At 35.5% G+C, this 27,190-nt stretch overlaps 1 protein-coding gene across 2 annotated transcripts in view; it reads right to left on the bottom strand.

The window, feature by feature from the left end:
* Mmp16 (matrix metallopeptidase 16) overlaps nucleotides 1-27,190 on the bottom strand; it is a 236,855-nt gene that overhangs the window by 114,463 nt on the left and 95,202 nt on the right. For both annotated transcript variants that reach the window (XM_029533283.1, XM_021222087.2), the window contains 2 exons: nucleotides 17,850-17,998; nucleotides 9,760-9,882 (listed from right to left, as the gene is read on the bottom strand). In XM_029533283.1, coding sequence (XP_029389143.1) covers nucleotides 9,760-9,882; nucleotides 17,850-17,998 — 272 coding nt within the window. The remainder of the gene's footprint in view (nucleotides 1-9,759; nucleotides 9,883-17,849; nucleotides 17,999-27,190) is intronic.

Below are 27,190 nucleotides of genomic sequence, written 5' to 3'. Positions count from 1 at the left end.
AGAGAGAGAGAGAGAGAGAGAGAGAGAGAGAGAGAGAGAGAGAGAGAGAGGCCATGAGCATTAGAGGGAGAGGGAAGAAGGGAATGGGGAATGGGGGAGTGGGGAGAGAGAGCGAGCATAAGGGACAAAAAGACAGAGCAAGAACAAGAAGATAAGAGCAACAAGCATTTTCTTAATCATTCTGAGAATCCATTGTTTTGGAATTCATAAAACTACATAAATCTAAAATTATAATTTCCATTCCTTCATATTAAATAGTGCAAGCATTACTTAAATTTTAATTTGTTCTTGAAAACTGTTTATTCTATACAAAAGGATTGTAGATGAATTTTAATCCATCATCATGGCTGCTTGGGCGAGAGATCACATCCAAGAATTTTAAGGTCTATGTGATCTGGTAGGATTGCACACATGCCCTTGATGACAGGGCTTTTGCAGTACACACATTTAGTCTCAAACCATGTAGATAATGTTAGTTTTAAGAAGGAAGGAACCATATTTGATAATGAAGTCTAACTGAGGTAAGGGAATTTAATTGAGCTCAGGCAATGCACTGGAGTTCAGTTGAGTTCAGTTCATTGGAACTCAGTGCAATTCAGTTGAATGCAATTGAGTTCAGTTAAGTTCCTGCAGTTCTGTTCAGTTCATGGACTCAGTGTAGTCAGTGCGGTTCAGTTCATGCAATTCAGAGTCAGTTTTCCCAAGGAGTGCAATTCAGTGTGAAACCAAGAAAAACCGGTTTGAATTAGTCAGCTTGTAAAGAGCTGAACTGAATAGACAGCCATAGTTCAGAAAGAACTAGAAAGGGTGAGCTTATTCAGCAGTTAGACACTGAGACAACAATTACATCAGAGAATAAAGGTTACTTTCATTGTTGGGCAAAACACCAACAAGCAGAACAGGTGAGGAGATTGATAAAGAAATATCTAGGGCATAAAAAACCATTGAGTGGAGATGTCTCAGCAGATTCTAAGAGCCACAACACTGGCTGGGCAGCAAGAAAGTTAGTACCACAGGATTTCTTCTTGTTGCTTTTCCTTTGGTTTGGCTTGTTCTGGGTTTTGTTTAGTTTGTTTGGCTTTTTGTTGTTGTTGCTGGTGGTGCGTGTTTCTTTTTTCAATTTTCTTAATTCTTCTTATGATGGGATTGTTGAAATTTTGGAAAAAAATGTCTAGCACTTAGAGTTAACTGAAACTATTTAATTCTGCATTGCAATCATTTATATGCTTGTTTTTCCCATTATCATTCATATGCTTGTTTTTCCCCATAATTTTTAAATATTATATTTCATCATTGCCATTCCCTTTGCTTCTTTTATTTTTCTTTGAATGTAGGAAGAACAGTGGTAGTATTAGGCATGATTTTTGACATGGGATTGTGCAATAAATAATTTCTTTGAGCCACTGTGAGTAATTTATATGATAGTGGAGAAAATGCTGAATGAAAGCATTTATGGACTCTTGGAAGTTGGTGGGACAGGAGATCAGGTGGTGTCTCTAGACATTCTGCATTCTTGAGGGTGCATATACGACTAAGGTTAACATCACTGAAAGCATGAATAGAAGATATTAATTTCTGCCTGCTCAGGAATGGTTGCTTATCATTTGCTGCAAAACTTGTTCTCCATTCAGCATGGAGTCCTGCACTCTATTTTTTGAAAGAGAAAACATCTCTTGGAGGCATCAAGACCGTTATAGCTTCTTAGAAGTAAATTTTCCATCTTAAGGCATAAGAGGCATGCCAACTGAAGACATAATTCTGAACTGTGAACTAAATCACTAGGAGGCAGTTATCCTCTTTATGCACTAGGGCTCAAAAGTGCCAATAGCATGTTATTCGAACAAAATCTTACTGCAGAATGAGCACTAATCTAGACACTAGACTGTATACCAAAGGAACTTGTATTGTTTTGCAACAATGCATGGGAAATTAAAAGAACAAAAATAGTGGTAATCTCGGGAAGCAATTGAGTGGGTGAGGCAGCAAGCTAAGCAGATGGTAAATGTTGCTTTCCTGGCAAGATAGACCTAAGACACTTAACACTGATTGTCTAGACAAAGTAACAGCCAGTACAGGGCAAACATTGTCCATTTAGAGAACAGAGCTGAAGGGAAGTATAATAAAGTCAACATAAAAGAGAAGGTGATAAAATGAGGTAGTTCTGACAGGCAGATAATTTTCTAAAAGAAGGAAGATTCTGGAAAGGTGAGAGCACAGAACCACTCTGATCTTACTTTCATCATAAATACGACTATGTGTTGCAGAAGACGTGTAGGAGGGGAAGTGTGGCAGTAAAAACACTCTCATTAACTCACACAGAGGGTAGACAGGAGCTGGCTCACAGGCATGGTCCTGCAGGCACAGGAAATCTATTTTACTACACATTCTGAGAGAAACATGAGTGGAGATTGGTGATTTCATGTATAATGAAAGTATCAATTTTATTTCAAGTCAAGGATAATCTTAAATTATGAAAGCAAATGAAGTTGTCTAAGTGTGAGCTCTAGGTAGGAATGTAGTGGCTATGCATGAGATGGGTACAGCAGTCACACAATAGAGAGCAGTCACACTGATTGTAACCTCCTTAAGCTTAACTGTGTCCCTCAGTTTTTCAAAGCTATACACCGAGAGTTTTCCAAAAATATGCTTTCCGATCTTATAAGTGATGGTATTTGTAAATAAATATAAACCTCATATGTGCAACTCAGAGCCATAGTAAGAGTTCAATGTAGAGACACACACCCAAAAACCAAGAGGCCACATGAAAGTTGTCTTCCTTTCTTAATGTTCATAGCAGCTTAATTTTTTTCTTTTTTTCTTTTTTTCACATTCTAAAATAAATTTACTTTTAAATGTTTATTGGTGGGGTGGTTTCCCCACCATGAACCCCCTATCCCATTCCCCCTCCTCTCTGCTTCTATGAGGCTACACCCTAACCCACACACTCACTCCTGTCTCACTGCCCTTGCATTTCCCTATGATGGGGCACCGAGCCTTCACAGGACCAAGGGCCTCTCTTCCACTGATGTCAGATAAGGCCATCCTCTGCTACATATGCAGCTGGAGCCATTGGATCCCTCCATGTGTACTCTTTGTCCTACTTAGAAGGGGAAACAAAATAATCATAGGAGGTAGAGGGAGAGAGGTACTTGGGATCAAAAAGAGGGGGAGGGAAAAGGTGGTACAGAATCAAGTATGGGAGGAGACAGGGGAGATGTACAGAGGGTCAGGAAATTGAACAGAGGTGGAAATTGAGCCAATAGGGGATGGAAAACTAGTGGTAGCCACCAGAATGTCAGAGATGCCCGGAAAGCAAGACGCTCCCAGGACCCAACGGAGATGACATTTGCTGAAATAATCAACAAAGGGGAAAGAAAGAAAATATGGAGAAATTATATCCAAAGGCTAGGCACTTCCCCTGGTTGAGGGATGAGGCTAGCCACTCATCTCAAAAATATTAACCCAGAATTGCTTCTCTCTAAAGGACAGTGACAAAGAGTCGAGCAGAAAGTTGTACTTCTTAATGTCACCTTTGTATTAACCGATAAATGACATAACAGAGGCACAAAGAGATCAATGGTCATGAATGTATAATAACGTATGTGGCTTTAAATTTTCTAATGTGTAATGAAAAACAAAGGGTAGCACTATGAAATGAAGATTAAAAAATTTTGTCAACTGTAGTGAAGCTAATTGAATTGAAAAAAATCACTTGCCTCTTTCCTTTTATAAATGAAAACAACATTCAAAGTTAGACCGCTGTTTTATAATTGGAGGTAAGAAAAAAGTAAGACTCCTTGGAGTTTAATTAAAATACAGAGCCTTTGTGATACTATTCTCTCAAGATCATTATAGCATGAAGAGGGTTAAATGAATTCCACTAAGGAAATGCATTCCTTGACATAAATTAATTTCCATAAATGCATGATATTCATGTGTAATCAAATCTTCTCTATATTACTAGTCTATGTATCTTTATGGTAATACTATATATTAATTTATTAACACTGATTTTTGAGTATGACATTCTATCTAGTAGGTTTCTTCCTTACATAATATTGATTAATTTAAGAAAGTAACTCTGATGAAATTTCTATGAAAAATTACCATGACATTCTAGGAAGTGCAACGTTTTACTACACCAAGTTTTCAAACTAAGAGAAAAATATACCTCTGTATTTAGCCTTGGTCTCTTATTCTGATGTTCAGTAAACGTTCATTATTTTCTAAACTTACAAATAACTTCTAGACTACTATGTATTTATTGCATATAGTAGTCAAAAACTTCATCACTGCATTATCTGCATACGAGAAAATATACCATTAAAAAGATAAAGCTAGGCACAAAATGAGATTCCGAAACACCTGAAAAATCTGTAATTATTAAACTAGGTATTCAAAATAACACATAGATATCTCATAATCTTAATAAAAGGTAGCATATATATATATATATATATATATATATATATATATATNTGTGTGTGTGTGTGTAGATAAATAGATAGATAGATAGATAGATAGATAGATAGATAGATAGATAGATAGATATACACACACATATGGAGTATGTATTTGTATCAGAAAGAAAGAGAGGAAGAGAGAGGGAGGGAGAAAGAGAGCAACATTATAGAAACCGTAAGAAAAGAATAAAAGGGCAGAGCAAATATCAAATTGTACTTGAAACAAATGAAGAATAACTCTGGTATTCTCATTATTGCCAAGAAAAAAATATCAATGACTTGTAAAACATTGCAGGAAATACCTAAACTTCAAGCACAGGAAAGAATGGAAACCAGTATAGATGATACAGGAATTATGGGGCAAAAGTTGTAAAGATTTCTTGCAAAGGAAGGACAGTGGATATAATAATGTGTGAGCATACTATAGTATTAATGACAGATAACATTCTACAGATTCATGAAATACAGAATGAATGAAAGAGGACCCCACCATGCCAAAATCATATCTATAGAGGAACAAGTAAAATGACTGTAATTCCAGTTATCTTTTAAAAGGACATGTAGTAAGACAGCACTATAGAATGTATGAAATGGTCAGATGATAAGTAATAATACTATGAACCTACAAATCAGCATACAATGAAATTAGCATTCAAAAGTGAAGTAGAAAAAATAATTTTTCAAAGAAAAACTAAGAAACTCTTGTCAGGAGACTCTCTTGACAAGAATTTTAAGACTTCCTCAGATATAAGATCAGAAATTGAGATCTACATAAAGAAAGAAAAGTTATTATAGAAGGAATACACTTCTTTTTTAGATGCCACAAAGTATGCAAAATTTTATGTGAAAAGAATATGGAAGCTAGCATTTAAATAAAATCCTTACAAAGCATATTTTTATATACTTATTATATATGTGAATATATACAGTGTATATATATATATCTCTATATATATATGTATGTGTGTGTATATATGTATGTATATATAGTATATTTATGTACACACTCTCTCACACACACGTATGTATATGCTGTCCATATGAGAAAATTACAAACTTATGAAATTAACTAAAATCTAAATGAGTAAAAAATAATTTTGTACAATAATAGACAAAATATGTTTACCTTCATTGCTACATTATTATTGAGCAAAATGCAACATTAGTCAAAATCATAAGCAGTATTGTGAGGTGGGAAATGGATTTTGAAGTTGGAATTCCAGAAACTCAACATGATCAACACAAAGCCTAAAATTGTATACAGAAATTTAAAAAGACTACTAGACACTGCGAGCGCTTTAGAGACAATAATTGAGATAATGTGATGTTAATTTGGAACTGACACGTCGGGAGTCAAATGGAAAAAGGAGAGACGTCAACTGACCTGTGACAAAGGTGTAACAGAAATACAGTTTTAAAAATGGAGATGTTTTCAGCAAAAGTGTTAGGGAAGAGTAAATTTCCACGTAAATAAATACAGACGAAATCAGTGTGGACAGTTTTCCATATTATTTTTAACATAACTAAAACTGTAGTTAGGAATGTACTTCAATCACTAGAGTGTTTAACTAGCATGCAATGTGCATTCATTTTGTTCACCATCACCACATTAACATATATGGTAGTACACACCGGTAATCCCAGCCCTCGAGAAGTGGAGAAAGCTTTTGAATTTACTAGAAGATGACACCCACTACCCTCACTCATAAATCCAGATGTTTTTGATGGTATAGTTTTGGACATTCCATAAAACAACAAAGGAATGAATGAATGTAAGATGCATACTATTAGAATTAATAAAACTGCTTTAAAAATATATCATAGAGACAATGAAAGTGTATGCCACAGAACAAGAGAAAGTATTTTAGGATATTAATGATGAAAGACAGTTCAGTGTAATTTATACACGTTTTAACCAGAAAATATGATCAGGCACCTCACCAAAGATACTCTTAGAACAAATGCAGACAATGCTAAACATTACAATTTACTAAAGAATCCATCTAAATACAGCGGCTTTATCTCCTTGAAGCAATGAAAATTTTGACACTGTGTTTTGCCTAGTCTTATGTCAACTTGAAACAAGCATTTGGTAAGGATTCTCTGAAAGAAAGGCCATCCTGAGACTGCCCCACCTGGTGATCCATCGCATATGCAGCCACCAAACTCAGACACACTATTGTTGATTCCAAGAGGTGCTCTTGCTGAGGATCCTGATAGAGTGATCTGCTGAGAGGCTCTACCAGAGCCTACTCAATACAAATGCGAATGCTTGCAGCCAACAATAGGACTGAGCACAGGGTCCCCAATGGAGGAGTTTGAGAAAGGACTGAAGGAGCCAACTGAGTTTGCTACCCCATAGGAAGAACAATATCAACCAGCCACACCCCCCAGAGCAATCAGGGACTAAACTACCAAAGAGTACACATGGAGGGACCCACGACTCCACCTGCATATGTAGGAGAGGATGGCCTTATCTGGCATCAATGGGAGGGGATGCCCTTGGTCCTGTGGAGGCTGCATGCACCAGTGTAGGGGAATGCTAGGGCAGTGAGGCAGGAGTGGTTGGGTGGTGGGTGGGAAAGCTCCCTCATAGAAGCAGTGGGAGGAGGAATGAGATAGAGGGGTTGCAGAGGGGAATCTGGGAAAGGGGGATAACATTGGAAATGTAAATAAATAAAATAACCAAAAAAAAAAAAAGAAAGAAAAAAGGATTTTCAATTGCAAAAATGCCTCATACTATCAAGTTGTAAGGAAGACTGTAAGGCATGTTCTTAATCAGCAATCCTCATGGCAGCTCCTTGTCCCTTGTTGTTGGTCCTGTGTTCTATAGGAAAGCAGACTGAAGATACCATGAGAATGCAAGCCAGTATGCAGCATTCCTCTAATTCCTCTAATTCTTATGCATTAGCTCCTCCTGCCTTGGTTCCCATCAGATTTGAGTTCCTGTTTTTTTGCTTCCCTCAATGGAGTGTCATTAAGGATATGTAAACCAAATAAATCCCTTCATTCCCAAGTTGCTATTATGCATGGGGTTTCATCTCAGTAATAGTAATCCTAATGAAGACATGCTATCCAAACAGTTATAATTCCAAATACTTACATTGCTACATGTTGAAAAGACTGTAGGCAACTTAGTTTTCAACTAGCACTAATGACCCTTTCAAATAGAACAACCAGCTACTTGGAAAGGCTCTATTGGCACTTTAATACAGAACTCACCCCCATTTTAATATATAGTAAGCAATTATTCTCCTTGGTACTTATTCAAATTATCTAGAATTTCATATGGACATAAAACTAGCACAAAAATGTTTATAAAACCATATTCCAGAGAAACCCTGAAAAAAACTGAGATGCTTCAGTTGGTAAATAAATAAACTACGGCATCTTTATTACTTAGTAATAAAAATAAATGATTTATCAAGGCACAAAAAAGGTATGAAAAAAATCTTAGGTGAATCTCAGCAGTCATTTGATAGTCAGAACCAGAGTGAATGGTAGAGTAAATAATTCCCCATTCGGTATCACTTGTGATTTTGGATCATCAGATTTTGCAAATGAAGCACACTAAAGAAAATATTCATGGAAACAAAAACTGCACTGGACAGGATTCACTGATGGAAAATAGGTGTGACAATGTATTTTCATATTATTTAAGATGGTCATAATTTTAATTGTTTTGTAATTGCATAGAATTAATTAGGCTTTATGAATAGAAACATGTAAAGTATGACAGTTTTAATTTTTTGAAATCCTATATTTTCTAAAGTTTTGTTACATTTACCAATACCTTTTATTTCACCTTACCAGAAAAAGAATTGCTATCAATTGCTATCAATCAATCTTTCATAAAGTATACAAGTTATTTTCAATCAGTGTCTCATTTTCTCACTATGTACTACGTGATAACAAAGTTCAATATAGAAAGAAGGCTCTTTGACAGCAGGCATTAATATTGCCCTCACTGGGATGCAAACAGTATTTCATATTCATTTATTTGAATAAAGTTTAACTTTCTTTTGAAAATGCAAATAGTATAATTAGTATGAAATGTTTCTGAATGAATAACCCCAGAAAAATTTAAATTACTCTGAATACTAGATTCATAGGAAAAAGGCAAGTTTATTTTTTAACTCATCTGAATAGCAGTTCACCTAATTTTCATAAAACAATTACCTGGTGTCATTCTATCTTGGAGGATAATATGAGGCTATAAGGTAAATAAACACAAATAACTTATACTAGATAAAGAAAACCAAAACAAATCACTTTAAAGTTTTCTTTTAACACCTCATTAAGGCGTTTTTATGAAAATAGCAAGTATTATAAAATTCCTGTTCTAATCACACACATTGATTGAGGTATTTCTGGCATACCTTCTTCATAATGTACCTTCCATTTCTATCCATTTCCTTAATAATTTCTTTCAAATCTCCTTATAGACCTTGGCTATAAGAATCATTTCTTTCACAACACTCTCTGGTTTTCTAGAACACCTTAGACAATCCTGATTTACCTTCGTGTGTGTGTGTGTGTGTGTGTCATTTCCATTCCTGTTTTTATATTTATCGCATTTATATAATTGTTTAACCTCTACACTGCTATGTATTTCCTAAGAACAGGGTCCTAAATTTTATTTGTTGTTATCTCACAGAGCTGAGCAATCTTTTTGTTTATACCACAAGTCTATGAGACATAGTCCTTCAGTGGGTAAATAAGTAGCCATATTATATTCCAATAAAGTAACTATCACCCTAGGTGAGACATCAATTTGCATGATTGAAGATAGCACAGAAGGATTCAGACTTCAATAAATATCAAAAAAGAAAAAGAAAAAAGAAAAAACAAGATGAAGTGGATATAGTGCTTACCACAGTTACTAACCATTTCAAACGCCTATCATTTAAAAGAGGGACTTAGAGACTTCATCATTTGTTTATTTCTAAAGACTATAAATACTTGTTAAAGACTATACTGTATTAAAACATAAATATCATAGCCCTCAGAATATTGGCATCCTTTGGAAACAGTGAGGCACCAAATGCAAAGAGACAACAAACAAACAAACAAACAAACAAATAAATAAAATAGATAAATAAATAAAAAGTCAAAGAATGTCTTCAATGTCCCCTCATGGCCATTTTGTTCCCTTTTTATTTTGCTTGTAAATGCTTTAGGACAATATAGCACCACTTTTCATGTAGTTCTTGTTCATAAAATACCACATATCAAACAAAATGTCCAAACAAATAGCAATAGAACAAGTTCTAGAGGTAGGGCTGAGCATGCATACCTGTAAGTGATATGTTTGTGTTGCCACTTCTGTCCAGTTAATGCATAGCGCTTTCGACGAATGTTGAATTTAGAGCTGCCTCTTGTCTGGTCTGGTACACCACATCGAGGCTTCTTCATCCAGCTTTAAAAAAAAAGAAAAGAAAAAAAAAAGTTGAGTATTTTTCAGAAACTCTTCTTAATGATTACAAAAGAAGGACAGACAGTATTCCATAAGGTGATGGGTAAAAGGTCCATGTTCAATGTTCTTGCAATATAAATCTTAATAGATACCATGCATTTCCAGAATGAGTGAAGACTTACTGTGCTACATTTCAAATCCTTTAGCACATTTCCTCTCTCTGATGCATGATGTATTTTGAGATAACTGCAGAAAGGAGGGTCTGGAGAGAAGACTTAGCAGCTAACAGCACTGACTGCTCTTCCAGAAGATCCAGGTTCAATTCCCAGAACCCACCTGGCACTTAGCATGGTATTTAACTCCTGTTCCAGGTGTAACTCCATATATCAGTGTGTACAAAATAAATAAATAAATTATAAACATGAAAAATACATTAAAAAATAATATATACTGTTGAAGACAGGATGTAAACTTGAGCTAATCTCCACTCCTCATGCCATCTATGAAATGGAACTAAGGAATCATCCAGTGTGAACATTAAGTGTTTTTTTTTTTCCAGATGAATTTTCCATTATAATTACTATTTATAATATTCCAATATAATAACTCATAATATTTTACTATATGTTTAAACTATTTCCTTACCACATCTCATTATAATATGTTTGACTATTGAAAACTATTGTATAATTTTGATTTGATTTTAGACTTTCAGCACTTTTTGCATTGGTTATGAGTTAACACTTTCTTTTAAATTATATTTTCAATTATGTTTATGTATATGGATGTTTTGTCTTCATATATGTCTATATAACATCTGTGTCCCTGGTCCCTATGGTGTTAGAATTGGGTGCTAGATCTTTTAAAGCTAGACAGATGATTGTAACCCACCATAAAATTGAAATTGAAAATTGAACTAGGTTCTCTGGAAGAGCAACCTGTGTCATAAACATTGTACCACCTTTCCAGTGGATTTTATTATCAGTCATGCAAATGACAGGGTTTTCTATGGCAGAGACGCACTCCCCAAGCCTGGAGAACAATACATTGCTCCTTCATATAGTGCTGGCATTTTTCAAATTCTCTCTTTAATATCGATCATTATTTCTATTCCCAATGTTAATCAAATTTAATAATCATAAAATGTTTTTCAACACACTACATTAGAAAAGTTAAATCATAAAAAGTATTTTTAAGCATAAGCAGTTCAGTACCACAAGATGAAGCTTAACACTGAAATGAAACACTGTTTTCAATGTGTTGATTTTAATGTGTAGTATAATGTCATAATGTCATATGTTTCCTTGGCCATGACACTTGATCACTGTGATGTCTGCTACCTACACTTGAATCTTGTCTCAGCAGAATGTTGGTAAGGATTTTCCAGAGTTTCCCTTGAAATGTATATCTGTTGTTTTCTTTGTTTCTGTTTTTCATTTGTTTTTCTCATCAAACTCTTTTACTAAATAACAAGATCATCCTTGAACTTTGTGTGGATAAATCAAAAAACAAATGAAAGTGATTTTCTTTTCTTATTTCCATCATGTGTGCATATATATATATACATACACACATACACACACACACACACACACACACACACACACACACACATTATATTAAGTAGACTTGATTTTAGAAATGGAGCCTGTGAATATTCATGATGTAACTGGGAACTTTCATGTAAACTAAAAACATGGTCCCTGGAGGGAAGGTTAAAGGAGGTTTGTGAGTTCGAGACCCAACATGTCACCATCATTCTAGCACACACAAAGAAATATAGCATTTGTCTAGAAATATATTCATTTATTTTTAGTATGTTATCCTATTGCTTTTACTGTCATCTTTTTAAAATGTCATTATATAAAACAGATGCATGCTCATTATAGAATGACCTCAAATTAAAACAAACAAAAAACTTTTGTTTTTGAAAGTGAGTTAATGTTTTAGAACCAACTTGCTTAAATCAGCTATTCTTACACTATACATATTATGAGAATAATAAAACGCACCAAAAATTACTTTCTTTGCAAGAAAGATAACACTTTTAAAGCACACATTTATAATTTCTGCATTATTATTATGATTATTATCATTATTATTGGTAGTAGTAGTATACTTATAGAAATGTGGACATCACAATTATCCTCAGTTATCAGACATAACTAATCTCAGTCTAGTCTAAATACCTTGGTTATAAGGAAAATCAATCCCTTTTCAAGTCAAATTACATACATTCCAAACTACTAACTCCCTGGAGGCCACCCTTCATTTCAGGATTAAATGTAGTAGAAATGAAAGGTTTTTTTCAGTCAGCATGATGTCTGATCTTATGTTCAGGAGAGCATCTCATTCAACTCAGAGACAGCTCTAATTCTTTGTTAACATATATCACAACAGCGATTTGTTTTCACATGTTTCATAAGTAGTAACCAGCTCAGAAATATAACATTTGTACATGAATACATAATCTACCTCTTCTCCGCACACAACAGTGCCCACTAAAGTTAGTAAGATTTGGTTTTCGAGTTAGATGATGCTGAACACTGCAAACTGTGAACACTAGTCAATACTCTGTTGCTGTGCTGTTGAGAAAGGATTTTCAATGCTGCTGGGGCTACTCTGGGAATCCTCATGCCAAGCAACCTTGTAGTTTCAACTTTTCAAAGTCTGTGATAACGGCTGTGCACAGGCAGGTTCTGCTCAACACTAGTGGGGTTTATGTATCTGGTGACGCAGCAGAGGTGCTACAAGTAATGTCCCTGGAAGGGAATGGAAGAGAGGCCAGCTCTCAGAGGTGTAATTGGACACCACATTGGTACCTACATTAACTAAGAGAAAAACTGCTTTCAAAAATATATATTGCAAGGGGTCAGACATGCTTTCATCATCCATAATTCCCAAATTTTATTTAAGAGGAAGCGGTATCAAGCAGCTTAGAGCTGTCCCAGATTTTTCTAGCAATGCTTAACAATGTTTTTTTTTTTTTTTTTTTTTTTAATTTCTTCACACATTCCCAGGCTGCATCTGTACAGGACTAGATCCACCAGGTATACAGAGAGTGCTCAAATATACACATGGCTCAAACTTTGAGAGCTTAGTTTTTTCTCTATCAGCCTATTATCTGCTTGCCTGGACACATGTACATCCCACAAGACAAAGTGGAAAAGGAAGAAACAGAGAGTAACGTATTAGTCACCACAGTTATCAAAAAGAAAAGTTCAGCTCTTGTCTGATCTTATTAATATGTTACCTTCAGATGAGTCTAAGCCCTCTGTTTTATCTACCAGCTTCCGCAGCTGCCAAAATGAAGTCAGACCCACCCACCAGCACAATACTGTGTGAAAGCCAGCAGCACATTAAGACAGTAAAAATAAAATTAAATAACTAAGATAGCATCTTTTTTTCTAAATTGAAAAGTATTAGCATTAGTGTATTATCTTGACATCTAGAAAAAAGAAGAATGCAGACTACTGATGTGTACATAACATATAATGGTTCACAGAATATCTCATTAATCATCCCAATTAACAAATTAAGATTTTAAATACTACTACAATTTCCTAGCAAATTTTTGGAAATTCTAGTTCGAGTTAAAACAGTTTAAATAAAAAAAAAAAAAATCGACTTTGTTGAATTTTTTGGCATTATGTAGATTATCTAAACTCTTCAAATATTCACTCTCTCTCTCTCTCTCTCTCTCTCTCTCTCTCTCTCTCTCTCTCTCTCACACACACACACACACACACACACGCACACATTAGTACACACAAATTGCCATATATACAAAAGTGGACAGAATTCCAAAGAAAATATTAACTACTGTAAGAAATAGCCCTCTCCTCAAGCATTATTCACTATACACTACCATGTGCACATTAAAGAAGACAACCACAATTACATTTAAATTAGAAAGAAAACAAAACAAAACAAAAAACCCCAAAACCCCAGAAATGCCCTACATAATGAGCCTTCTATTTCTCAACTTGATAAATTATCGTTTTATACCCACTACATTATTTTCTATTCATTAAGGAATTTAAGTGAGCTTGGTTAAATGGATTACTTAACCCACTCAGAGCTTAAAAGAGGAACTTGCAGGTAGGATACATGAGTTCACAGAGAATGTGGCTACCTGACATGTAGGAAGCAGACTGGAGCCTAAAGGAATGCAATCTCAAGTGAACACGCGGACATGAAGATATAAGAATGAAAAGTATATGATCATGATTTATATGAATAAAAAAAAGACCATGAATAGTCTAAATTCGACCTTTACTGGTTGCCTCTCAAATGACTAAAAGGCAGTGTTTTAGTAAGGCTGTAACTGTAGGACATATTTTGTTCTTTTTGTTGTTTTGAGATAAGCTCTATCAAGCTTAGGAGGGTTTCAAACACTTACTGGGTGTGGTGACGTGAATGAGAATGGCTTCCATAGCTCATGTATTTGAATGCCTTGTCTGAAGGGGTGAAACACTTTGTGAAATACGTAGAAGGATGGCATTTTTGGAGGAGTTGTGCCCCTGGGGATGGCCATCAAGTTTTCAAAAGCCCATGGCATTCCCAGTTATCTTTCTACCTCTTGGTGTGTCTTAAGATGCAAGGTCTCAGATCCAGCTCGAGAGGAATTGTCCCTGCCTACTGCTGAGCTCTTTGCTATGGCTGTCACAGACTGAGCATCTGAAACTGAAGGCCCAGTCAACTCTTTCTTCGATTAGTTGCCTTAATCACAGGATTTTTTAAAATTGAAAAGTAGCTAAGACAGCGGCGGGCATTCTTAACTGCTGCCTAGCCTGTGATTTATTATTCGTTTGTTATTGTTCTGTGACAAGGTTTCCCTCTCTCTGAGACTTGCAGAAAACTCAGTGTATACCAAACTGGCCTCAGACTTGTGTCAATCAGAATTGCTTCTACATCGTATGTTGTACATTACAGGTATGGATCATTATGCCTATGGATTCCATACTTTATAATCTATATAATGTAGTAGATTGCTGTTTTGGTATGATTATCACTATATAATCATATGAGTTAAGCAAGCACAGGAAAATGATTTTATAGCATGTTTAGAGGCCTAATAATTAAAAATATTTGATATGAGGAACCAGAATCATAAAACATCAGTAGTAGCTTAAAAAACATTGACAACAACAAGGATTAAGTCCAAGCTCTCTAGAGCAGATGTGTGTATGTGGGTAGGTGGTGTGGTGTGGGGATTTGCTTCAACAAAGAGAGGGAGAGCTGGGCAGTGGTGGCACATGCCTTTAATCCCAGCACTTGGGAGGCAGAGGCAGGGGGATTTCTGAGTTCGAGGCCAGCCTGGTCTACAGTACAGAGTAAGTTCCAAGACAGACAGGTCTATCCAGAGAAACCCTGTCCTGAAAAACCAAAGAGAGAGAGAGAGAGAGAGAGAGAGAGAGAGAGAGAGAGAGAGAGAGAGAGAGAAAGGGAAATAAAGAAATTATAGAAGGGGTAATGGTACTTGTTTAATTTCATCTAGAACTAAATAACTGTCAGGTTCTGACTGTTAAAGGCAAAGATGTTTGTTAATTTAAACAATAAAAAACAAAAATAAACATATTATTAAAATTCAGTAAGAATATAGCTGTTTTAAAAAAATCACAGAAGAAGTAAGCAAATAAACAGAAGGCAAGCAGAATGACTTAATTGGTGTTAATCTGCCAATGTAGCTGTTCTTAGTCTTCAGTTCTGTGTCAGAGAGAAAGGCTACATATCTCCTATGCACTAACTAGCTCATTTCTCTTGCTGTGGAATCTTAGTCACTGAACACCTGTGGAATATTCATATTCCCTTCTTGATGTTCACAGTTTTTAGACCCTCCTGCCTTACAAAAAAAAAAAATTTCTTTTCACAAATAGGGACCTTCAAAGCCCTGTCTTTCTGTCTTTCTCTAGATGCATTAGGAAATCAAATCAATTCACGTACCTGTATCCTCTTAATGACCAGTTTCTTACAACTGGGAGAAGGAGATGAGGACTCTACTTTCTTAATCCTTTAAATGACATATTTTACTTATTTATGTGTGTGTGGGAGAGAGAGACACATGGGAGATCTGATACTCTATGTATCTGCTTTAATAAAGAAATCTGACTCTCCGGAGCTGTTGTTTTAGGTGGCTGAGAGCTTCCTGATGTGTAGGAAACTGAATTCAGGTCTTCTATAATGCAATAAACACTCTCAACATTGAAACATCTGTCCAGCCTCCTTCTTAGCTTTCATATCTAGTAAGAGGTAAATACTTCATTTTTCTTTGGCAGTAGGATATTCAAAATGTAACCTGTTTTCCCAAATCTTCAATTTACTTGCACTTTAAAAATGTTGTCTTTGAAGCTCCAAGAAAATGAAACAGACTAATGATTCTACATCTGGGAACCAGAAAAATGCCAAGAGCAGTATAATGTTGAGATGCATAGTGGGCCTTAGGTGCGATAATATTGGGCAACAACCAGAAACAAAGCACAAGACTAGGCTTGTCCTCATTAGCAAAGCCTATGTTTATTTATGAAGATGGATACTTATAGTTAAGAAATGGCTAATGTCTCTCTATGAAAAGATAATGACAATGACCAGAGGTGCTCGGGGATGAGATGTTGAAATTCCATTCCCAATACTGATATGAGATTTCTAATTGTTGCAGAATGCAGTTAACTTATTCCTGACTTTAGTATTCTGAGGTCTGAACAAGTAATTTATTATACTTCTATTAAAATCACTAAGGGACTTAAGACCTTGTTTTTAAACCCTAATTTGAAGTTTAATTTTAAAGACTAAATCATACGCGCTCCTGTCTAGGTGGAATAGTGATACTATGACTAACAACCTCATGTAAGAATTAGAAAGGAACATAGAATTTCAGTATTAAAGGTACAATTAAGCTGAAAAGTCAGAATTTTGTCATGATATTTCATTTCTAAAAAGAAAAATGAATGATATTTCTTGACATATCCAGCAAGCTAATGTCCCCAGGCTTAATAACAAAAGGTCTGTGTTCAGAAATTCCCTTACACTTTATTTGGCCTTTGATATTCAGGTTTGTTTATTTATTTATTTATTTATTTATTTATTGTGTTGTAAGGATGGAAAGAAAATTGTATTTTTGTCTATTGTGAAGGGTAATGTATAATCAACAAATAACAGAGATATTTTAACTTAATGAGCATCAAGAGTTCTAAGAATACAAAGACATTTGCCTTCCTCTAGAGGGAAACAATTTGTCCCTCATCGTCTAGAACCAAAAATAATTCTTCCCCAGTTTGTACAACCTAGTAGGGGACTGTGATAAAAATAATATTCTATTACACAGTTGTGGAAACATAGAGCTACATTAGTAGTCTTTCGTGAAGTATTTACTGGAACCACTTGTTAAAGCTATTGGGAATAATGGATAAAACAATAAATTAACAAATACAAGGAATAGACAAGCTCTTTGTCCCTTAGAAATTTAAAGTAGGCAACTTCAAATGAAAATAGTACTTATTTCATTTAGAGAACTTTCACGACTGGGTAATCAGCAAACTAGAAGCAGTCCATTTCTGAATCTTCCTAGCCAGTTCAACATAAGACCATTATTTATACTATTTCCACTTGCATACCATCCAGTGTGAAGATGATACCATGATACCACTTTGCAGAGATGTGATCAGCAGTCTCTCCCAAGCTACACAAAGCATCTATCAGCCACTGCCTCTCAGTAGAACATCTTTAAAAGATGCATTTCCGTTGAGCTTTGATCGTATTTTCTTTCTTGCTTCAAAAATGTGTTCTTGAAATCACGAGAGGAAACCTGACCTTGGATATGACATGGTATGAGAACCCTCAGAAGACGCTGCAAATTAGAAAAGATCATGAAATACAATATCCCAAGAGTGGTGGCTGACATCTGTGTAGGTTTTGAGGTTTCACTGGACTCTAAGAATAATGACAGAAGGAATTTAGAAGGCATTACTTACTCGATTGTGTTTCTGTCCACTTTTCCTGTCATGTTAATGCCATAGAACTGCTGCATGGCAGCTAGAGCCGACTGCATGGTCTCGGCAGATCGCAGCACTGACATTCTGGGGTCAGTTGGTGGGAGGTAGCCGTATTTTTGTAACCAAACCTGTAATCACAAGGACAGTTCCTTTAGATCAACTTTACAATTGAACATTAATGTTCTGGAAATTAGTTTATACCTACAGTGTGAATTTACTTGATATCTTTGTACCATATAAATGAAATTTTATTTATTTACACTTTCAGTGGTAGTTATCATAATTTACACAATATTTATATATGTGAATGAGTAAAAAATGTGATTAATCACTACATAGAAGTTTATCATATATCATTTGTATGCTTAATACCAGATAAATATACAAATAAGATTCCATGTGTTCTCCAGGAACCCAGCTACAAAATCATACTTTGTAGTCGTCTATGAAGACACTGTTACTGGAAGGGGTAAAAAATGTACACAATATCAACCTACAGAGCTTTTCAATTGGCAGTTGAACAGTGGTTACAGCTGGTATGGAGAGCTTTACGGATGAATCATGATATGCATGATATTATAGGTCTTCATATAAATGGCTTTCTCCTTGCTGTTGTTATAAACTTAATAGCCAGTAGCTTAGCACCAAGAGTAACCTAGCAACAATCTCATTCCTAGCATGTAGCACATAAGACATGCATGCGGTACTATGGAAAAGTTACTGAGCTTAAAAATTTTGTTCATGTATATTATTAAGAACTACTTATTTTTGAGCTATGAAATGAAAATACTGGATTTCATACTATATAATATTATTGACTGCCTACTCCATTCAGAATATACTGAATCTTTCTCAGATTACACCACTACCAAATAGGCGACTGGATTGTGTTCCCTGGCAGCCTGTTCATCACAGATTGGGTGAGGAGCATCTTGACACACTTTTATCATTTAGGAGGCAGTTTGCTGAGATTGACTTTCCCTGGTCACCTCCTTGACAGCAGTGAAGCACTCATCTTTAAATAGCTTTTGTCAAGCTCATGATAGGGACTGTTCTTTTATGAATGTGAATTTTAGCGAATCCACAAAAAAAAAATGATTTTCACATTTTTAAATCTGGCATATTTAATATACCTTTCATGAAATTTAATTTCTATATTTGCCAGTTATCTTCACTTGGAATGTAAAAGTCCTGGGCTATGGTATTTAACTTATACAATGACAGTTGTTACAGAAATACTGCCTTTCCATAGTATCACTTACAGTGTAACTAGACAAAGTTAGGGAGACAAACGTTCACAGCTGAGTGCCTTTAAGTACCTATGCAATTATATGAGACTTAGCAATTTGCCAAGGAGTTCTCTGATGGTAAAGAAAACTTGCAACCCCTGGGAAGACAGAGATAAAAAACAAACAGCATGTTTTGATTCAGATGGGCACAAGGAATGAATGAATGGGCTGTGGCAAAGTAGGCGAGTGCTTGTAGGTGATGGCTGCCTTCTAGTGTGTGTGTTGCACATGTGTGTGCAGATGCATGTGGTTGTATGTGTGTGTGTGTGTGTGTGTGTGTGCAGAAGCATGTGGGTGCATGTGTGTGTTTGTGTGTGTGCATGTGCATGCGCATGTGTATGTGTGTGTATGTTGGGTATGTGTGTGGGTACATGTGTGGGTAGTGTGTGTAGGTTTGTGCACATGTGTGTGTGCGTGTGCGTGTGTGTGTGTGTGTGTGTTTGTGTGTGTGTGTGTGTGTGTGTGTTAGGGGTGATGAGTTTTTTTCCCAAATGCCTGGAGTTTTGTTTTGTATTGTTTTTTTCTTTTTCTTTTTCTGTGACTTCACATGGTTCTAAATTGTTGCATCAATTAAGAAGAAGAAATTTTGTCCAGGCTAATGCCTTCGTCCTAAGTCTTTTCACTGGGGTGAAGATTAGAATCATGAGACCTTTAACTTGAGAACTAAACATAAACATAATAAGACAATTGGATATTGTCTATGTTTCATTTTATGAACTACCCTGAATAATTATTACATTTCCTATGAAAATGTAGCACATTCCCGAGAATACATAACTATAGTTGTGTAAAATGTTTACATGAACCCTTTTTAATGTGTTTTTTTTTTATTATAAAACAGCATACAAGCTATGAGACTTTGCATTTACATTTAAAGTTTACTTTGAGTGATATGTCAGTATTATGATTTTGTCAGCTGAGTAGGAAATATTCTATGACGTTACAAAAAAAACAGTTTTTAAAAAGTCTACAAAGAGATTTTTTTAAATTATTTTATTAGATATTTTCTTCATTTACATTTCAAATGCTATCCCAATTGTCCCCTATACTCTCCCCCCAAACCTGCTCCTGTGCCCACTCACTCCCACTTTTTGGCCCTGGCGTTCCCCTGTATAGGGCATATAAAGTTTGCAAGACCAATAGGGCCTGTCTTCCCAGCAATGGCTAACTAGGCCACCTTCTGCTACATATGTAACTAGACACAAGCTCTGGGGGTACTGATTCGTTCATATTTTTGTTCCACTTATAGGGTTGCAGACTCCTTCAGCTCTTTGGGTACTTTCTCTAGCTCCTCCATTGGGGTCTCTGTGTTCTATCCTATAGATGACTGTGCTGAAAGGACACTGATATAGCTCTCTTGTGAGGCTATGCCAGTTCCTGGCAAAGATAGAAGTGGATGCCCACAGTCATCTACAAAGAGATATTTGAAGATCCACCTTACTTCTTATTAATAGTATCTAATAGTAAGTATCTACTATTGTATCTTTTGGGACTAATCCTACAATTTTGCCTAGAGATGTGTACACACACACACACACACACACACACACACTTGCAAACACACAGATACGGAAACACACAAACATTCAGTAGACACTGCATTTAACAGACTGCAACACAGACATCCATCTTCAAACACTGCTACTAGAAATGAATTCCTCTTTTTAACTTAGATCTCATCTCCTACCCCTCCTATATTACTGGCAACACCAGATTGTCTCCTGATGTATATTTTGTTCATTGAAATCTTTTCAGTGCACATTCAGTGCTCAAATGCACATTATGGGTACTTAGGGAATATGTTCTTCAAGTGTGCATTTGAGGACAACACAAGGCTGAAGTCAAAGTATATAAAACTCACAGTAAAGTCTATGCTCAGTAAGTCATATAATTTATACCTTTTACTACTAAGATTGTGTCTCTCCAAGCTGATATTTGCCTTAAAATAAGATAAACGTAAAACATAGGACTATTTTAAAGAGCCTTTGGGGAAAAAAAAAATCACAAAATGTTGGAAATCACCCACATCTTAAAACAAGTGGAATGTAAAATATTTGCAATACTAGGCTTTGGTGACAGCTGTTGTTATGTTTCATTGAGTTTATTTTACTGTTGTCATTAGCTAAAGTCAATTTAAGACCATGAAAACACTAGAAGTACAAAGGTTGTTCAAGGAAAAATTGGCCTGCCTACAACCCAGTAGTTCCTGTCATTGCCACTAGAACAACCTTAGAACTGAAGAGAACCTGTGACCTCACTTTCAGTGCATTAACTGTGTTATACTTTATCCATGTGTGTTCTACCTTTCAGACACTGCATGTTTTCTACCTTTAGTGGTTTATCTTATTGGAAGCACAACCAGAATGCCTCTCTCTGCTGAATGGGATCTATAAAAAAGTTCTTCTGCACCTGTTGTCATCTCTCACTTTGTCCTTCCTCTTTCCCTCTCCTCACATGGCTCAGGTGATGACAGCTCTAGTCTCTGTCCAAGGTTCCTGCCTCTGGCTATGTTCTCCCTTTCATCCACAATAAAATTTCTCCTTCCCCATATCTAGGAGCAGTCATATCCTTCTTTTCCTTTTTGTTTCTTTTTTATTCACTTTATGCTTAGTCTAGCACTATATTATAATGAAATATGAATTCTCTTATTGTTGAAAGATAATGAATCTCTCCATGCTTCTGTAAAAAGCAAAACATGGCAAATAACAGATGCTAGACAAATTAAAAACGTTTCTTCTGATAGGTTATAATAATACGTAATCAAATACTGATGGTTCTGAATATTTGTAAGTTATTCACACCCACTTATTATAAATTGAAATGTGTATATAGGTTTATTAATTATTGAATTTATTACTGTTGAGAGCTATATCGTTTGAATTGGAAAAATCTTCGGATGGTACATGAAAAGGAGTGGGTTTAATATTTTGCTACTATAAAAGACCAATTTAAAACTGACCAGATATTTCCACTTAGATTAAATAATAGTAATTTCTAATCAGCAATCCCTATTGCAAGGCATTCTCCTGTATTTATTTTCTATAATCCAAATAAGAGTACTACCCCATAAATGGGAAGACCACTGATGATAAATATGCTTTATAGAGGTAACCTAGTTTTAAGTAAAACTCTATTACTTTATAAATATTTTAACTAATTTGGAAACTTAGTTGTAAACATGAATTGACAGCAAGCTTCAACATACTAGTATAGATATTGAAATATGTTGAATCATATTGTGATATAACTGCTCTACTGAAAACACAACTGCATTTTATCAGACAAGCTACAACTTCTACATAGATGCACTAAGGCCTCTTATGAACTAAAATTAAACTATACATGATTAACTACATAGTTTAGGGTATCATCAACAAAGTCGCAAAAGCTACAGAAAGATTCCTTGTGAAATTCCATTATTCATAGGGCAAAGCAACAGTAAAATTTAGATTTTGTATTTTTTAGATTGAAAAGTGGCAATAAACATGAATTATAACTGCCTAGTAATGAAAATATTAAAATGATGGATGGATGTGTTTTCATTCAGAATTGGTCATGTTGAAAACTGTTAGAATAAGTAAACCAGGCAGAAATTGTTTTTTTCTTTCTTCATTCTGAAATCTAAATGGCTTCCACAACACTATTCTATCCCCCACCATGAATGAATCACTATATTTTACTTTAGATATAGAATTCACTCCACTGATAATTTTCCCATATATATACATGTTTTGCATATGTATGTATATACATACACATCTATATATCTTACAAAACTGGATCTGGTTCTGGCTTGTTTGTTATAAATATGTCACATGCTGTGAACATAGGCAAAGAGAAACAACAATGGACAATATATCACCCACCAATTGGCCTATAGGAAAGTCTGAGGACATATTTTGCATTACTGGTTGATATGGAAGGCACTAGCAACTATAGCTTGTGCCACTCATAAGCAGATGCTCCCAGGAGCTGTCAGAAAGCACACTAGGCAAGCAGAGGAAATCACGCTAGTAAGCTGTGCTCCTTCACTCTCTCTTTTCCAGTTTCTGCCTCCATGGCTTTGCTTGGAGACCTCAACTAGAAACGGTCAGATGAATTCAGGAATACAGTTAGCTTATTAGTGTGAATTGTAATAAACATCAAGGCTACATACTTTATATCAACTTGAAATTCTCTCATCTATGATAGAACGTAAAACTTAATATGTAAATGTGAGAAGAGTTTTTCCTCTATACATAAGTGAATTGTAAGGTTTACTTGGCAGCCACAGGAGCAAAGCCCACCAATCAGTAATGTCTGATCTCCAGAGACCAAGCTTCTCAGGTCCCTGAATTGGGATCAAATCATCTGCTAGATATTGTTAGGGGGATTTACAGAATTGTATTCCTATTGCTTCCTTCTATTGATTTTTCCACAGAATACTTATACTCCTAGATGATTGTTAGTGGGCACACTTCCATGTCCAAAATATGTCTAAAAACCACCATGAACAGCATAATCACCCTCAAGAACAAATAAAGAGCATGAATACATAGCCATAACCCATGCTGACATTTATACACATTATATCGCAGTAGCTTTACAATTCATAAACAAGAAAATCTTATATATATATATATATATATATATATATATATATATATATATATATATGAAGAGAAGAAGTAAACAATGTAGCATGTGAATTTTCTAGAAAGTGTATGCATATTGAGCCATGTGCATGGGGAACTCAGTTCCCATTCATGCTCAGGAAGCAGAGTCACTTTCACTACAACAAGAAAGACGATAAAATGAATCAGTCTCCTTCAGGACCTACATAGTGGTTGTACAAAATCTCATATTCAATGTGGGAGCATGGTTTTTACCTTATACACATTCATGTAGGGTTATATGAGCACCCTATAAAACACAAATAAAAAAAAAGTAACTTTTAAATCATAGGTTGATCTGTCCTCACCATGACTAGACTATTTAAATGCATTGTCTATATTCCAATAGCTGTCCTGAGAATGGGGATGGAAGTCCACAGTATAGAGAGGTTGGTATGAATGACATAAATAATAAGTATGAGAAGTGGGCAAGAGAGAAGAATGGGTTAAGCTGAGATTGCTAAAAGTATGTAGAATGCATAGAAGAAAATTTAACAATAAAACACACTATTTTATAGTTAATTCAAGACAGAAATGGAGCAGAAACTACATACAAATATTGCTTACTGGTTTGTTCCTGACTCATAGGCATCTAATTGTCTTATGCAGCCCAGGCCCAGATGAATAGGAATAGTGATTTCTACAGTGTAGGACCTACTTACTTTGGGTCTGATCTATATTGAGGGATAACTAATGAAGGTTGAAGGTCATTTTACAAAATGAAAACCATGTGTTCTTTAAGACCATTTAATCAATGAAATAAATTCTCCACATGTACACCCACAGACCAATGGATCAATCAATCCTCTAACTGAGATTCCTTCAAATAGCTCTGAGCTCCTTCAAGTTGATAGATAAAGCTACCTAGAAACGTCAGGGCTTGTGGGATTGTGGACTAAGCTATCTCAATAGTATTGTAGTGCCAGAGAAGTGTAGTGATTGCCCCCCTTACACCGCCCCCCCAAAAAAACAAAAAAAACAGACAGGAAATGACTTGATGTAATTTACAGCAGGATCTTTATTCTATTCCAGCTAGCTCAGCCCATTCCAATATACTGATATCACACAGAATGGGTTTGGTGGCGGGGAAGTCCTAGATAGGTACAAGGGTTTTATAGTAAGCAGCAAGCAGTGTGTGGGTTCTTGTGTAATCATCTAATTGGAAAGGGGTTGTGGCCTTTAACATGATTGGCTAATGTTGGGAGTCATATAATAAACATAATTTCTGTTCCCCTCTGTTTTGGGTGGTCATTAGGTAGAGGGTGGGCTTGTAAACTGAGTGCTTAGATTTGTTGGGGGAATAACCTGGAGACAGTGGTCTGCTTGTGGTTGTAACCTGAAAATCTGGTCTTGTTGGGGATTAGGATAGATACATAGAGACTGAAGATATGTTATTATATGTTTCATTGATTGTGTTAACATCAACATTGATAGAATACCCTGATATTCTGAGCTTGGCAAGTGGAATTATTTATACAACCTACATTCACACATCTAGGTACCTCAAAAGAAGGTTATACCACATAGGCAAATATATTTTATATATACTCAACACTGAGCTCTAACAACAAATACATGAAATCATAACCATCTGATAAAATATTAGATATACTTTAAAATTTCATCATGAAATGTGCTTTACTATTTGTAAATTACTTATGTCAAGTCTTGATATTTTGTATTTATATATATATACAATTACTACCACAATTACCACCACAAATCTGAGAGTTTAGTATTATATTAATTCTATTGTTGAACAAATAAGATAGGAAAGGGTAACCAACATGACCAGACCCATAGAGCAAGTAGATGTTATAAGAGTATATAATGTCTGACTGAAATGAATCTACTCAAGGAAAATAGTAAGTCTTTTGAAAAACTCATCTTTGTCATTGAAGTTTTCATTATATCTTCTAAGGCCTTTTTAATTCAAAATTTGGTGTCTTAAGTTTTTCTTGTCTGAATCTCATAGGACCATTTTGGTCCTATGAGATTCAGACAAGAAACCAAGAGGACCATTTTGCTGAACAAACAAAATAAAAATAAAAAGCAACAATAAAAACAAAACAAACCAAAATGCATGACAAATGTTAGCCATCTATATATGCTAAACAGTAAACATTGAGAAAGATGCAAAGGCTATCTCTTCAAAGACTCAATATGTCTGTTTTCTAAAGGACTTACCTGTCATTCACAAAGGTATGCTATTCTGATGGCACCAGAGAAATGCATTGTGGCCAGTTGTCCAAGAGTCAATAAAGAATACCGAGGGCAAAGACCTTTAGTATACACTGTTGAGACTTAGAAGTAAACTTTAAAGATAATTTTGACATAGAGGAAGAGAATAATCATTAACATTCTCCTGACATGACTTCTACACTAGAGTATTATGTATGCCTTTGGAAAGTCTATGTCTTAACCTTTTAGAAATTCAAGTAGAGACAAGATGATCCCAGTGAGCACTGCTCATATTACAAGGCTATGCACATGACATGCTAGATGTCACTGTATTTATTTGATGTAAAATGTTTCATCACAATAGATAAGAGAAATACCTTGAAGGAATTCTGCTTCTTAAAAAAAAAAAAAAAAAACAAAACAAAAAACTGAAGGAGAACAAAACAAAACAAAAACAAACAAACACACTGGAGTAAGACCAGAAAGGGAAGTTATGAGGTTCACCCCTGCAGTAACTTGTAAAAATTTTATGAGTGAGAACAACACAAAAAGCAGTGAGCTATTTACTCATTTGGTGATTTGATGTTCAGAGATGCATTAGAAAAATACCATTCATCCTGTTCTGTGGAAAGTGAATGGGAAAGTAAATAAACACAAAGGCATTGTGTTAGGGACTGGTTCCAATGCTTTGCCTTAATTTAGCATATCCCAGGGAATATGCTAGTTCAGACATAAATGTAAGCCTGCCCCCAGTTGGCTCTGATTGGGAAATATAGTTGTCAACAGCTGGGCAGGATGAAAGAGGCAGGACTTTTAGATTTGGTCAAGGAACCAAGAGAGGGGAAGAAGAGAGAATCACCATAACTCAGAAGCAAAAGGATTAAAAGTAAGGGCTACAGGAACCAACTATGTAAGAATTTGGGAAAATAGCCGTAAGGGTTATGCCCCAGGTTGGGTCTGTGGTAGCAGAGATGAAATGTTGATTTTGCAAGTTGACTAAAGAAAGTGGGAGGGGAGAATGTATGCTAGTCATGGGGAGGATTAGAAATGCCTACCCATTGAGCTTGTCAGGGCATATCAAAATGAGTGGATGAGTGCATGGTTTACCTCTCTCTCTCTCTCTCTCTCTCTCTCTCTCTCTCTCTCTCTCTCTCTCTCTCTGTGTGTGTGTGTGTGTGTGTGTGTGTGTGTGTGTGTG

The sequence above is a fragment of the Mus pahari genome, chromosome 22 (genome assembly GCF_900095145.1).
Source record: "Mus pahari chromosome 22, PAHARI_EIJ_v1.1, whole genome shotgun sequence".
Classification (NCBI taxonomy): Eukaryota; Metazoa; Chordata; class Mammalia; order Rodentia; family Muridae; genus Mus; species Mus pahari.
The sequence above is the reverse complement of the archived record's forward strand: the minus strand, read 5'-3'. Positions and strand labels throughout refer to the sequence as shown.